General features: G+C 34.6%; 3 protein-coding genes and 1 long non-coding RNA gene across 10 annotated transcripts; 1 reads left to right on the top strand and 3 right to left on the bottom strand.

Moving 5' to 3' along the window:
• Positions 1-1,256: 1,256 nt before the first annotated feature.
• On the bottom strand, positions 1,257-1,560 carry LOC17885468 (defensin-like protein 296). Its single transcript, XM_006292948.1, has 2 exons — positions 1,512-1,560; positions 1,257-1,423 (listed from the first exon to the last, which is right to left on the bottom strand). Exons 1-2 carry the CDS (start codon positions 1,558-1,560, stop codon positions 1,257-1,259), a joined length of 216 nt encoding a protein of 71 aa, XP_006293010.1.
• A 386-nt stretch (positions 1,561-1,946) lies between these two features.
• LOC17886690 (defensin-like protein 296) lies at positions 1,947-2,515 on the bottom strand. The gene is made up of 2 exons (XM_023783360.1): positions 2,467-2,515; positions 1,947-2,359 (listed from the first exon to the last, which is right to left on the bottom strand). The coding sequence occupies exons 1-2, from the start codon at positions 2,513-2,515 to the stop codon at positions 2,076-2,078; spliced, it is 333 nt and encodes a 110-aa protein (XP_023639128.1). The 3' UTR covers positions 1,947-2,075.
• A 1,680-nt stretch (positions 2,516-4,195) lies between these two features.
• On the bottom strand, positions 4,196-11,408 carry LOC111830701. Of its 7 annotated transcripts, none has more exons than XR_002834029.1 (10): positions 10,845-11,408; positions 9,894-10,030; positions 5,960-6,177; positions 5,661-5,895; positions 5,526-5,585; positions 5,092-5,161; positions 4,950-4,971; positions 4,793-4,849; positions 4,635-4,707; positions 4,196-4,491 (listed from the first exon to the last, which is right to left on the bottom strand). It is a non-coding gene; the product is annotated as an uncharacterized LOC111830701 (long non-coding RNA). The 7 variants fall into 7 exon arrangements; XR_002834034.1 differs by having other exon boundaries at positions 5,661-5,720; XR_002834030.1 differs by having other exon boundaries at positions 5,979-6,177.
• Positions 11,409-12,011: 603 nt separating this feature from the next.
• On the top strand, positions 12,012-13,029 carry LOC111830436. The gene is made up of 2 exons (XM_023782270.1): positions 12,012-12,461; positions 12,543-13,029. The coding sequence occupies exons 1-2, from the start codon at positions 12,012-12,014 to the stop codon at positions 12,987-12,989; spliced, it is 897 nt and encodes a 298-aa protein (XP_023638038.1). The 3' UTR covers positions 12,990-13,029.
• Positions 13,030-15,003: the final 1,974 nt, after the last annotated feature.

Here is a 15,003-nt window from a genome sequence, read left to right as displayed (position 1 = left end):
GGAGTTGCACAATAAAATTTTCGTAAGAATTAATCTCTAATAATGCTAAACGAGAATACTGCACTATAATTATCATAGACTTTTTAGTTTTTACTATATGATTTAATGAATGTTAAGGAAAACATGTTGCTGTAATTTTTAAATCTTATACTAATTATTTGGTAAATATATATATTTTTAATAAATATTTCAGTTTTTTGGACTCATCTGTTGAAAGAATCATATATATTAAGTTTGGACGTTGTATTTAAAATTCATCACCATAATATTAAGTTTAACTTCTTCTTTTTTGGTCTTTTTCACTATTTGTAGAATATAATCTAGTCATATTCTTGTTTATTTATTTATTTTTCACTATGCAAATCAATTTCCACTTGGTAGATTTGAAAAGAAAGCATATCTAGAAAATATTATGCCTTAAGTCAATCATGCCTCCCCATTTTTAGATGAGCACATACATATTTAGTCATATTATTATGTATGCAAAAATACCTACATATCTTGATATCTTTTTAATAAATTCTCGAATCCAACTATATGTATAAAGAAATAACTTTATAATGTTCATTTCAAAAAAAAAAAAAAACACTTTATCGTAATTTACTTTCAACATGTGATCTAATTCAAGAAAAATCTATTATTTAATCAATCAAAGACGTGGCTGATCCTTTCTAATTAAGTGGGTTTATACCTTTCGTTAGGCTGGTGAGATTCCATCTCCGCCACAGAAAAAAATAAATTGGATATATGCCTATAGTTTTAACGTATAGATTTATATATTTGCGTTTTAATTAAAGTGAACTTAATCCGATGCTTATTCTTAAAGTCACGTCTCTCTCTTTCATAGCATCAGTAATGATTCCGGATTAGTATATTACATTAAAAGAGGGGTGTATTGAAAGTAGAATCCGGGAGAATTCTCGATTTGGATTAGATCAAATATTTGATTTAAAACATTTTAAACAATAAATAATTAGGATTTAATCCTTTCTCTTGGACCATCAAAAATTTGAAAACTTAAGATTGTGCTTAATACTGTTGTTTTTAACCACACAATTTATACGCTATTTTTTTTTTTTTTCAACAATCTATACGTTTCTAATCATAATGACAAGCGCAATTAAAAATCCTGGTCAAAATATGATTTGAGAATAATCTTCCAAAGATAGTAAAACATGTGAGAATAATCTTCCAAAGATAGTAAAATATTGGTCAAAATATGATTGGACGTCTTAGCATAACTGATAATTTATCATCTATAGTTTTTGAAGCTTTGCTTGATGAGTCTGAATGGTACATGTGCACTGTCCCCTTACACATAGAGGTGTCCCGCTCGAGCAGTGAAGGTATTCGCAATCTTTGTCTGTTTTGCAAGGAAGATTAATCTGAGCTGCCGCTGTCGGAAGGCTCACCATCACTGCACCTATTCACACGCACATTAAGATGTTATGTTCAAACTTCAAAACGGACAAGAAAAGTCTTGTTCGTGATAGAGATTAAAGAGACTTTACAAGCGATAACGAGGGCAGTGAGGAAAAAGAAAGTGATTCTTGATGCCATTTTTTAAATTTTATCGTTGTAATCTTTACAAGCGATAAAGAGTTTTGCTATTTATTTATAGTGATTTGGGAATTTAATTTGAAAATATTCCAGTCAATGATTCAAATACTTGATAAAATATCGGCATTGAATATGTTAGACTGTAGTCAAAATGTAATCACGTTTAGCAAAATTTGGATGATTCTTGGCATTTTTATGGTTTCTCTTTGTTATAATGTACAATTTGTTCATCATCATAAAGTTTACAAAGTAATTGCCTCTGTTTTGAATATCAATTTATAATGATTTTTTTTAATTTATCATCTTTGCCGCAAAATAGACCTTAAAAATTACGAGGTGGAACGAGTCATTCATACACTTGAACTAAAAACTATTCAATCTTTATCTTTCTAAACATCAAAACATAACTCCATTGAATATTTTTTTCTGAATACATGTTATTATATCATCCTTGAGAAAATCATCCAACGATGGTAAAAGCAAGAGATATGCATATATGTGTGTTTACAATAAGACTAGATGCAAGTACAAAGGCCATTAACACACATATAAGAGCCCGATGGACAAGAATATTTCATACGAGGATCGCAATCACTCGTCAGCTTGCATGTCTGAGCATTATCCATTGTCCTTTGGTTTTCAAGTTTTGCTTGATTAGTCAATAAAGTGGTGCATCTGCATTGTCCCTTTATGCATTGAGATGACCGGCCCGAGCAGGGAAAGTTTTCGCAATCATAAGTTGTTTTGCAAGGATAAACAAGCTCAGCATCCGCGGCCGGAATACTCACCATCATTGTACCTGATGAAGCACATCGGACCAGGAAAAAGTATGTCATGTTCAAACTTCAGATCCAACAATTATGTTTTTTAAGTAAAAGGCTTGTTAGAGATATTGGAGAGACTTACAAGCGACGACGAGAGCAAGCAAGACGAAGATTGTGATCTTTGAAGCCATTTCTTAAGTATGGCTATAACCAATGGATACCTCTACTATTTATAGTTTCTTTGAAATACCATAAATAAAATTTGAGTAAGTTTTTGATTCATTGACTCAAATTTTTAATGATTCTTCCCCATAATGTAGTCAAATTTGTATATATAAATACTTTCTTAGCAATTTGAGTCAAAATTTGCCTTGTAAGGTTTGGTCAAAATTTGCAAGATTCTTATGTTTTTTGGTTGATATTTACTACATATTAATCATATTCATTTATATATGATGCCATATACATTTAGGGAGACGTTAGTTACCGTTGAATATAAGAATAAAAGAAAACACAATCCTCGAAACTCTTTGTGAATCTTGAATAATCTTCATATTGTATATAGTTTTGCATTTTTTGCTAATGTCTATAACAAAAGCAAAAGAAAAGGAAAAAAAAAGTAAATCTCATACGTACGAGCCTTTAATTCATGCAAGTACATACGCCATCGAAACACATATAAGATTTGGAGACACATGTAAATCTCATACGAGGATCGCAATCTTTAGTCAACTTGCACTTCTTAGCATATAAGTTGTCGAGTTTTGTTTGATGAGTCGATGTAGGAATATAGTGATCATCAACTTCTGCTGTTACACTCACCATCATTGCACCTTATGAACCACATACATATGTTATGTTTTAAATTTCAAATCAATAAGTAGTATGCTTACATATTATGTTAGAGAGACTATAAAGACTTACAAGAGATAACGAGAGCAATCATGAAGAAGGATGTGATCTTTGATGCCATTTCGTAATTATGTTTTAGTGTATTATCAAAGGTGGCGAAAACACCTATTTATATTCTTTTTGAAATATAAGATCTTTTTTTTAATGATTCAAATATTCGGCAATTAATTTAAAAAATTCTGTATTTTACAACTACAATAAGAGTCAAAATGATTCAAATATTCGGCAATTAATTTAAAAAATTCTGTATTTTACAACTGCAATAAGAGTCAAAATATAAATATACTTATCAAAATATGGATGATCTCTTCTGCTTTTACTTTTTGAATTTGTTACCAAGTTTATTATGAGACATAAGTTTCTCATTTTTTTCCACTGGATTCTAAGAATAAGGGGGAATACAGTAGTATCCTATTATATGAAAAGAGGGAGAGAAACAAAATACTTAAAACTAATAATCTTGGGATTTTAGATATTCATTAAGTCATAAAGATATTGGTTTTTTTTTTTTTTGAAAAAATAAATTTATTAGGTTATTGTTAGAGATATTATTTTAGTCTATCATATTCTATCATAATTTTATTACAAATGAAGTAATTATACAACATTATTGGTTTTTTGAAAGGGATAGGGACCGTGAAAATCTATTAATCTATTCATGTCATCCTAATTTTTTTTTTTTTTTATAACAAAAATAGATTAATAGATTAATAGATTTTCACGGTTCTCAGGGTCAAAAGAACAACTTCAAAAGATATAAGATTGATTGGTCATTGGATCTTATATTGAGCTACCTTTCTCTATCTCGTCAAGAAATGTGTTGTCGTTATTGACCGACTTAGCCCAAAATGTTTTCTTACTACTAGCTAAAGGCATTGTTGGTTTTCTCTCCTTAACAATTTGGAGAGATTCTTTATCCCCTTCTTCTACGTTTAGCCTTTTATATCATTCCATATATGTATAGATAATATGAGTGATATTTTATTAGTTGTAATGTGTACAATATATATAGGATACAATGAGAACCCTAGGACTATCTTAATTACAATTAGATCCTTAATTCTCATATCCTTTACAATATGTATATCTCCCAGTTCAATAATATGCAAAAAAGTTTGATATTTGTTTATCAACTTTTCATTACTTCACAAAATTGATATGGGACAAGAACTCATTTCTTACCGATCCTTTTGTTCTGCAGAAAAGTTCTTCCATTCTTCTTCATTCATCTTTGCAACATGTACTCACAATTCGTCTGCAAAAATTAGCTTCAAGAGTTCAAATTACAATAAGAAAAAACGACTATAATAACTTATCTCAAATTTTCGTAAAGCAGCACTCCTCTCGTAATTAATCTTTCTCAAGTTTTGACTTCAACTCATAGATCTTTGGCTTTACCTTAGTGATTCTTCTAATTGAGGAAGCTCTTCTGTGTAGAACCTCTCATGATATCATTGTCTTCTCCTTTTCCCTACATGTTATATTACAAGGGAAGGTGTCATGTTTTGAGTAAATGTTGTCATCTTATTAACAGTGTTCTCATAATGTTTGCTTACTTAGTTGTTCCTTTTCACATATAGTCTCTCATTGTCCTCCTAACTAAGAAATAGTTACTGCATAAAAGGAAAAGAGAAGATAACCCAAAAACAAAAGATTGAAGAAACATACTTTGGAGAAGCATTCAACTTAAGAAAAAAGAAGATAATGCATAACCATTTCAGCTGTTGCAATAGACCTGAAATAATAAAAATGTCTAAGAGTTATGCGTCATTATATGATTCCAGTTAGAGAACACAATAAACCATCAAAACCAAGAGACAAACATGTTTTTATATTATAGATTTGGATGCTATACCACAAATTTGTTTCGTGCTCCAGTTTTTGTCTTTTCTCTAGAACTTCATCTTTCTTAGCTAGGGATTGCACTATACAAATGAAATATAGTAGAATCAGTGGCAATGAATACATAATGATACACCAGTACTGACTGACATTACAAGAAATAGATTGCCCTGTGACTTAGAATGCAATAAAATAAATAACAACTTAAAAGTGGATCGTCTTGTTTACTCCACGATGAAGTTATTCCATAAACTTCTACCACTGCTTACATGCTCTAGAAAATGAATGATGAGATTTAATTACTACACTTGCATTTTTTGATCATTCAGTCACACCTAACATTGTATAGTAGAGATAGATAAGCTAACTTGTAGTGGATCCTACTAAAATGCAATTAATCTCTCAGTTAAAGGCCATGTTATTTAAAATATGAATACACGTACTTACCTTGAGTGATTCTTCCAACTGAGCAAGCTTTTCTTTGTAGAACCTCTCCTATTCAGGTATCTTTATCAAGGGGAAGTGAGTAAGTGGAGCCATCTTATTTATAGTGGTTGTTTCATAAGGAGTTTGTTGGCTTACTTAGTTGCTCATATCTTATATAGAGCTTCTCCTTGTCCTCCTCAGACTTGGAAATAGTGTCTAGCAAGAAGAAACACATGTTCATTACTTTTGGGTAATATCTCACTTAGCTAATGAAATGAAAACTTCGTAGCACCGTGGACTACTGATATTAAGGGTGAGAGAAGACAATCGAAAGAATATCTTTTAGTTCTTGAGTTTGTGATGAAGTTCCTCAAACTTGGATAAATTTATCCTACAAATATGGATCATGTCAGCTCTTTGTTCCTTTCTAAAGACTAAAAATTTAAGTATCATACCAGGATCTTTTGTTCAGACCTCCTTTGAAGTCTTTGACTTCCAACAATATCCATACCAGCAAGGCAGTAACATAGCCTTTGTTTCTCAAGTTTTGACTTCACCACCTCAGTGGACACATGGCCAGAAAGATATACAAGAATTAAAGTAAGATTCAGCTGTCACTTACAGAGCATTAGAACCATGGAGTTTGTTTCATCTTCTTGGCATAAAACTGAATCTGCAGATCAAAAGCATGGATATTCTTTAGATGATTTCTTGAAACAGTTAGTGACAAAATTCATGCTACGAAATACCAAAATTAATGAGGAAAAATCAACCGAGAGCTTCGAAGTTGAGGAACAAAATACAGAACGTTTTAACTTTCTATATCTATAAAATCTAACTAGCTTCATATCTAGAAAACATTTGTCTGACTTCATACTGATTCTAAGACAGTTATACCTTATCTGATTTGGTATAGAAACTATGACATTGAATCAAACTTTTGTATACATATTTTGGGGAAAACACGGTACTCAAACCTTGTGTCAGAGATATTGTGGTAGTCCCGAGTCTGGTTGCTGATACATCTATGCTTTAAGAGCTTATTAGTAATAGCTAAGTCTTATAAATTAACCATGGTTTGGTGTGGGTAATGTCAAGTAACTATGGTTGGTTTAGAGAGTTGTCATGAGTCTTTATCTATATAAGATGTCTTAGAGAAATGAGGAAGGTTCATCTGGTTTGTGGGTTAATTCTGGGGGAGTGGGAGGAGCTCCATTAACAAAATCCTCAGTTCCTTTTGTAATTCACTAAAGTATCTATAATAATATCAGTTTCTATAAGCAAATCGTATCAAACATGGTATCAGAGCGGTACGATCCGAGGGAAGATGGTTTTGTGGAGGTTCCAATCTTCTACGGCGATGAAGATCCAGAGATGTGGATTTCATGGGTTGAAGATTATTTCACTGACCATGGATTTTCGGAAGAGACGAAGATTTCTTTTGCATATGGATTCATGGAAGATGTTGCTCTGTTGTGGTTCCAGGAATCACAAGTTGTGTTCACTAGCTGGAATGAGGTCAAGATCGGTCTGCTTCAACGATTCAGAAAAGGAAAAGAGAGCATCGTGGCTGTTCTAACGGAGAGTGACGATTTTGATTCTAAGATGAGCAGATGGTCGAGCTGATTGGACAGGCTAGAGAAATATATCCTTGACACTGGTGAGCGTTTTGAAAAACCAAATCTGAAGGCTGAGGAGAAGGAGACTACTGTGTTTGCGGATGATAGTACAATGAGAGATGAAACACACCAGCGAGGAGAGAAAAATCAGACAGATCTAGAGATGACTAAGGATGCATGCCAAGTGTTCGATGAAATTTCTATCAAGGGAAATAATAAGAAGAAGAAGAAGAAGACGAAGAAGAAGAAGAGATGGAAAAAACTTCCCAAGACTGTTGAACCTGAGAGGCATTTCAATATCGATGGAGATAGAGGTTTTGTGAAGCTGTTTACAAAGAAGAAAGAAAGGAAGAGGAGGAAGTTTACCCAACCGAAAAGATCAAAGTACAAATTTGGTAAACATAATTTTTGTGGGAGTGCAGCACGGATATACAACGGACTTAAATCCATAGAAACTTCAAAAAGCTCAGCCACACAAGGACACACCAAGAAGAGGAAGAGATGGAAGAAGCTGTCAAAGACATATAATTTTTGTAAGAGTATGCACTCTCGGTGGTTATACAACCAGCAGGTGATCAATATACAGTTTATGTCGATATTCATAAAGAAGAAGAGAGGAAAGGGAACAATGATGGAATTTGAGAGGAAGGGTCGCAAGTACTGTGAATACATTCACGGACTAGTGTATACAAGGCTATCATTGGGATATATAACTGTAAAGAATAAGCGTTCCAAGTGGAGGAAACACAAATTCAAGCAGAAAAGCAACAAGCATGAAAAGAGGATCAAAGCGAGGTTCTCTAGAAATCAGGAGTATCACAATACCTGCCAGATGTTTCATAAAAAGTCTTGGAAAGGAGAACATGTGGAGGTAGAGAGAAAGATAGACTGTACCAAGCCACATAAGGTCAAGTTCAAAACTGTAATGCTGGATTACTGGAAAAAAATGGTTATGTTTCGAAGAATGCACAAGTTTAGAATTAACAAAACGTTGATAGTGAGAGGATTGCCAACGCTTGTCGTGACGAACATGACCACTGATTATACGGCTGCTGTACTAGGATCGTTGAGGTCTCCAAAGAAAAGTCTAAAGAGAAAAATGAAGATGATGAGTGGGGTTGTATTGGTTTTAGAGAAACAAGACCAACATTCTTATCGAGTGATCATGGATGGGCTGATAATGGGAGTAGAAGCAGTTAAGGAGAATAGGTTTCGGGCTGGCAAAAAGAGATACAGATTTCGACATATACACAAGAAGAAGGTAATGATGTTCTTAACTATTCATAAAAAGAGAGCTTTTGTTGAGCAGGTTCTCAGAGTGAAGAAGAGAGCAAGGTTGAAACGTGAGAGAAAACTTGCTAAGCCCAACAATTGTGTCTGTGCACTGATTTGTGTAAAACTATTATTTAGATTGATGACAGCCGATAAGAAGCAGTCCACGACAAGCGGGAAGAGAGCCAAGTTTAGAAAGAAGCACAGGAAAAGGAACACTTGTGTGTTGCGTAAATATTTAAAAGGAGAAGCTCCTCTAGGCAAAGGGTTGATGGAAATGTCATATTCCGAAAGAATATGGGCCTCATCACTTCATAAAGAGCTTTCCATAGCCACCACAAGACATGAAGTTTGCAATGACATTAACAAACAGATTCAGTTGTCACTGCTTGGAATTGGGAAACTTTTTGATGTGATCATGAAAGTGATAGAAGGGGGACTTGGTGTTAGCTTGGAGTTGGTTGCATTGCTTCTTAGTGTAGGTTTCATGCATGAGGTAAACATGATTCGTGATGATTCTTCTCTTGAAATTCCTGCTGATATGGAGGTCTCAGCAAAACAGATGCAAGTAGTTTTATTTACCTTCACTACTACAAGTGGATGGGCAATTGAATTTCAGACAATGCAGAAAATGGATTTGGCTGCGATTAGTCGAGAAAGAGAAGTTCAGTTCATGGGGATGGGTTTTCGGGTTGTCTATCTAATCACGGTTGCTTCACGGGAGGAAGAAAAGAGTAGCCTTGCTTGGCAAAATCTTTATGGACAAGGAAGACTCTGGGAGCTAAAACTGTTGTTCCCACATGACGATGTGATGCCCAGACAAATAATCTTATTGCCGAGTTCAGTGCCCTCTTCTGCAGAGAATATTAGACATGAAGAAATTAAAGACGCTCTGACGAGTGGGACTCTGTTACAAGAAAGAGACGTAATATTGGCACAGTTAAAGGAACATCTCCAAGTCTATTTCGAGCTGAGTGTGGAGGCGAGGGGTTATCTAAGAACAGTGCAAGGAAGAGTCATTGAAGAAGTGCAAGTGCTGCCAGATTATGAATGTCCTTGGGAGCTCAAAAAACTGGGTTGGCTAAACAGTTTTCTCTTTCCAACCTTGAGGACAAGGTTGTTTTCAAAGGCAGGGGTATTGATACATCTATGCTTTAAGAGCTTATTAGTAATAGCTAAGTCTTATAAAATTAACCATGGTTTGGTGTGGGTAATGTCAAGTAACTATGGTTGGTTTAGAGAGTTGTCATGAGTCTTTATCTATATAAGATGTCTTAGAGAAATGAGGAAGGTTCATCTGGTTTGTGGGTTAATTCTGGGGGAGTGGGAGGAGCTCCATTAACAAAATCCTCAGTTCCTTTTGTAATTCACTAAAGTATCTATAATAATATCAGTTTCTATAAGCAAATCGTATCAGTTGCGAGTAGACTCAATGTCTCAAACCCTGAAAACTAAAACCAACAAATAAAATATTTGGAGAGAAGAATGATCATAGAACCTGATCTTTGCTCTTTCAAGTAAATTTCTGTGAGGCTGGTATAAATGGATAATAGTTGTTCCGCATACACAAATGATATGGTCTATGTGGTGGAAAGAGGTAATTTTTCTTGACATATCACGCTCAAGAGTCTCCATCTGTAAAGTATTATCACTATCAAAGCAAAATACATAATTTTATATATGTAAAATTAGACTGAGACAGTTAGTGAGCAAATAAGCAGGCAAGTTAAGGATAGTAATGAAACACTGGATGACGAAATCAAAGAAGGAAGCAAATCAGTAAACAATGGAGGCAGAAAAGAAGTTAGCAAGTAGCAATTATGAAAGTGTACAATCAAGTATTAAACAAAGAAACAGAGAAGCAATGAAACAATGAAGGAGACAATGAATGAAAGAAACAGAGAAGCAAGGAAACAAGGAAGAAGACAATGAATCAGAGAAACAGAGAAGCAAGGAAAGAAAGAAAAGACAATGAATCAAAGAAATAGAGAAGCAGGGAAAGAAAGAAGAAGACAATGAATCAAAAGAAACAGTTAAGCATTTATGAATGTGTACAATCAAGTAATAAACAAAGAATCAAGGAAGAAGAAAATGTATCAAAGAAACAGAGAAGCTACTATGAAACTGCAAAAAATCAAAGAAACAGAGAAGCTACTATGAAGCTGCAAAGAATCAAAGAATAATAGAAGAAAACAAGTATCAACACGCAAGGAACTAAGGAATGGTGACAAACAAAAATTGAGGAAGTAAGTAAAATCGTTAACAAAGAATCATATAGTGCTTTTAGGGTATGTCTATGCAATTCCTTAGAATTCTCCGGTTTCAAAGACACGCCAGGTTACTAAATTATGGAATTTTACTGCTGCAAAAGAAGAAAAGTGACATAAACATCAAACTCAAGAGACAAAGCATAAGAAAAAGATTGCAAGAAAAGGTATAAAAGCTAAACCTGAACAGAGAGGCACAGTGATAATCACAAAACCTCTGTGTATCCTCCTCCACCGTATACACCACCACGACGTACTCCTCCACTGTCGCATCCTTTTTGACCATCAAGCACTTTCTTTGACGTTCATCTTCCCGATAACATCATTCAAAGTAATTCAAGATACCAACATAACATCCACAAACTTATTATGAGTTTCTTGATAGAAAATCAATCAAACCCTAAGGTTCAAATTCAGAATAAGAAAGATCAAAGATGATGAACGTAACTTCCGAACATGTTAGGGTTCATAATCAGATATATATATTTATATATATATGAATAATAACAAAAGAGAGTCAACAGAACAGGAAGATCAATGCTGATGTACGTAACTTACGAACATGTTTGGGTTCAGTTCCTTCAAGATTCGAGTTCGTCCCCCTCCGCCGGTTCCGTCGATCTATCTTCTATTCCTCCACGATTCGAGTTCCTCCTCCTCCGTCGTCTTATAGTTCAGAAACAGTCTTCTATATTTGAATCCTACATGACCGTTGCGTTGTGTCTCAACGCATACAAGAGACTTTTTTTTTTGCTAAATAACGCATACAAGAGACTTGTTTCTCTAAGTCGGTTGTGGCGATTTAAGCTCTTTCTCTGTGCTTCGAAATTGAATACTTTTTTGGATTTAAATAACATTTCACGTCCACGATCTATGACCGTTTTTTAAGAGTGACGTGTCGTTAATTAAAGTAAACCAAACCACATAAAACATATATGTTAAACCAAACCGATTTACAATTAAAACCAAATGAATCTTCGAAGATTAAATCAAACTCATAACCAATATTTCTTGAAAAGCTTGGAGTTTATTGTGCTTCTTCCATTCATTAGTCTTTGTGAGAATGAAATGTGTAATCTTAATAAGTCAAGTTATTCCGATTTTGCAAGAAAGAGATTTTAAAATAGTCTAAATGTTATGAATGATTTAGTGGATGCCCATTATAGGTCCATTAGTCTATTCACCATATTTGTATCCCTATATATACCCTCTGTTTATCAATAGAATGAACATAGTTTTTACCCCTTCAATCTCTTTCTTAACACGTTATCAGCACGATCATATGTTAATAACACTCGTTATATATTTTTGAATTGATTTTTAATTGGTGTTATTTATGTGTAGTTACCATGTTGAAACTCTCAAGCCTTGATTTTGCTGCCCTTAATCTCTCTGGAGATAACTATTTGGCTTGGGCACTAGATGCCAAGTTTTGGTTGAAATCCAAAGGGCTAGGTGATACGATCACCCAAGGAAACAATGAAAGTGAGCAACACAAGGCACAAGCAATGACATTGCTTCGCCACCACCTCCACGAGAGTCTTAAGAATGAGTATTTGACCGTGGAAGATTCAGTCGTTCTTTGGAGCGATCTGAAAGAAAGGTATGAACACCAGAAAACGGTGATTCTACCAAGAGCCCGGTATGATTGGGTGCAGTTAAGGCTTCAAGACTATAAGTCTGTAAGTGAGTACAACTCCGCCTTGCATCTAATAGCCTCTAAATTGGCACTATGTGGTGAAAAGGTCACGGAAGAGGATAAGTTAGAGAAGACTTTCTCTACCTTCCATGCCAATAATGTGTTATTACAAACACAATACCGTGAGAAAGGGTTTACGAGGTATTCCCAATTAATTTCATGCCTTCTTGTGGCTGAAGAGCAAAACCAGTTGCTGCTGAAAAATCATGGTTTGCGTCCAACCGGATCTGCCCCGCTCCCCGAAGCGAACACGGCATCATTCGGTAGGAAAGAGCATAACAGTGCCAATAACTATGGTCGTGGACGTGGATATCAACGTGGTCGCGGTCGCGGCCGTGGTCGTCGACACGAGTATGGTCGAGGCCGAGGAGTATCTTTTAAGAACTCTTCTAAGAAGTGGACTGGTAACAAACAAGAGAAATCTCCAAGTGTTTGTCATCGATGTGGAGGAGATGACCATTGGGCTAAGAGATGCCGGACACCAAAACACCTTGTTGATCTTTATCAACAATCCCTAAAGCAAAAGGGCAAGAAGGTGGAAGCAAACTTGGTGTTTGAAGATGGCGAAGAGGATTTTGGTCATGATGGTGTTACTCACATGGAAACTTCTGACTTCCTTGAGGAGTAGAAGTGATTTTTAGTTTCTCATGGATTTAAGTTATAAGTTATGTTTCCTTTTTTTTTATTTCTGGTTTTTGGATTTTATTTTATTCTAAAGTTGTTGAGTTTTAGACATTTTTTTTATGGAAACAAGTTTGATTATTTGGTTTAATAGATTATTGGTTTAAGTTGGTTCATTGAGGTACCCATGACTTCGTATGAATTTCTCATGCATGCATGCTTAAGTATGTTTGATCTATGGTTTACGTTTGGTATAATTGTTGGTTGGAGTCATGCTTCGTAATGCCTCTTTAAATTTTAATAATCATTTCTTATTTATTTTATGTAACATGTAATATATTATTCACTTAAATAAAAAATAGAAATAAATAAATAAATAATTTTCATATAAATTATAATTTCTGTTTGCTCTATCGCCTAATTATAAACTATAGTCAATCATGTCAAATTCATTTGTGGTAAATTATTATGTGACACCTTATTTATATATATGCGTTTTTAATAAGAAATATATGCAAGCATTTACTTGATTTTGTTGTGATAGTCGTATTATTTTGCCTCTATCTCATGATTATATATATTTTTGTTTTCTTTATTTAGAAAATAATGATGGATGGTGAGGATATATGCTTGGTAGATAGTGCGACTAGCCATACTATTTTAAAGAAAAAGAGATATTTTTCTCATATGATAATGAAAGAGGCTAGTGTGAGTACAGTCTCGGGTAGTGCAAACATAATTGAAGGCTCTGGAAGAGCATATATGTTATTGCCTATGGGAACGCAACTTGAAGTAGTTGATGCGTTATATTCTCCCAAGTCTAAGAGAAATCTATTGAGCTTTAAAGATATCCGTAGAAATGGGTATCATATTGAGACTATGAATGAAGGAAACGATGAGTACCTTCAGATCATAAGGATTACCCAAGGCTCAAAGAAAATTATTGAAAGACTACCCACCTTCTCTACTGGTTTATATTGTACTAAGATTAGTACGATTGAGGCTAATGTTGTAGTAAACCAGAAGTTTACTGAAAATCTCAATGTTTGGCACGACCGGTTAGGCCATCCTGGTTCGATAATGATGCGAAAGATAATAATGAATTCTTGTGAACATTCATTGGAGAACCAGAGGGTTCTTCCTAATGATTTTTCATGCGCTGCATGTTCACAAGGCAAGCTAATCATAAGGCCTTCACCTGCTAAGATAAATTCTGAATCGATAAATTTTCTGGAACGGATACATGGGGATATTTGTGGGCCGATTCACCCACCGTGTGGAACCTTTAGATATTTTATGGTTCTAATTGACGCATCGACTAGATGGTCACATGTATCTTTGTTATCAACCCGCAATTTGGCGTTTGCGAGGTTACTTGCTCAGTTGATTCGATTACGAGCACATTTTCCAGATTTTCCTTTAAAGACAATTCGTCTTGATAATGCTGGTGAATTTACGTCCCAAGTTTTTAATGATTATTGTATGTCCATTGGGATAAGTGTTGAACATCCTGTAGCACATGTTCATACACAAAATGGTTTAGCTGAATCATTGATTAAGCGCCTCCAACTGATTGCTAGACCATTACTTATGAAATCAAAACTCCCAATTTCTGCTTGGGGACATGCTATTTTACATGCGGCAGAGTTAATTCGCATCAGGCCAACGAGTAATCATAAGTATTCCCCCTCACAATTAATTTTGGGTCGTGAACCGAATATTTCCCATCTAAAAGTTTTTGGATGTGCTGTATATGTTCCAATTGCTCCACCACAGCGATCTAAGATGGGGCCTCAGAGGAGGTTGGGGATATATGTTGGATATGACTCCCCATCGATAATTAAATATCTAGAGCCATCTACAGGGGATTTGTTTAAGGCTCGTTTTGCAGATTGCCATTTCAATGAGTCTGTATATCCAACATTGGGGGAGAAAATAATAAGCTGGGAAATGAAATCCGTTGGAATGAATTATCATTATCTTTTCATGATCCTCGGACTAGAGAATGTGAATCAGAAGTC

This window comes from Capsella rubella, unplaced genomic scaffold, assembly GCF_000375325.1.
Source record: "Capsella rubella cultivar Monte Gargano unplaced genomic scaffold, Caprub1_0 scaffold_5, whole genome shotgun sequence".
In the NCBI taxonomy this organism is placed as follows: Eukaryota; Viridiplantae; Streptophyta; class Magnoliopsida; order Brassicales; family Brassicaceae; genus Capsella; species Capsella rubella.
Note: the sequence above shows the minus strand (reverse complement) of the source record. Positions and strands in the feature narration are given on the sequence as shown.

Excerpts from the sequence above, each read along its gene's own strand:
- LOC17886690 (XM_023783360.1), bottom strand. The coding sequence starts at position 2,515 with ATGGCTTCAAAGATCACAATCTTCGTCTTGCTTGCTCTCGTCGTCGCT. Across the intron at positions 2,360-2,466 it reads GCTTGCTCTCGTCGTCGCTT|GTACAATGATGGTGAGTATT; the intron begins GTAAGTCTCTCC and ends GTGCTTCATCAG.
- LOC17885468 (XM_006292948.1), bottom strand. The coding sequence starts at position 1,560 with ATGGCATCAAGAATCACTTTCTTTTTCCTCACTGCCCTCGTTATCGCT. Across the intron at positions 1,424-1,511 it reads CACTGCCCTCGTTATCGCTT|GTGCAGTGATGGTGAGCCTT; the intron begins GTAAAGTCTCTT and ends GCGTGTGAATAG.
- LOC111830436 (XM_023782270.1), top strand. The coding sequence starts at position 12,012 with ATGTTGAAACTCTCAAGCCTTGATTTTGCTGCCCTTAATCTCTCTGGA. Across the intron at positions 12,462-12,542 it reads CTACCTTCCATGCCAATAAT|CAAAACCAGTTGCTGCTGAA; the intron begins GTGTTATTACAA and ends GTGGCTGAAGAG.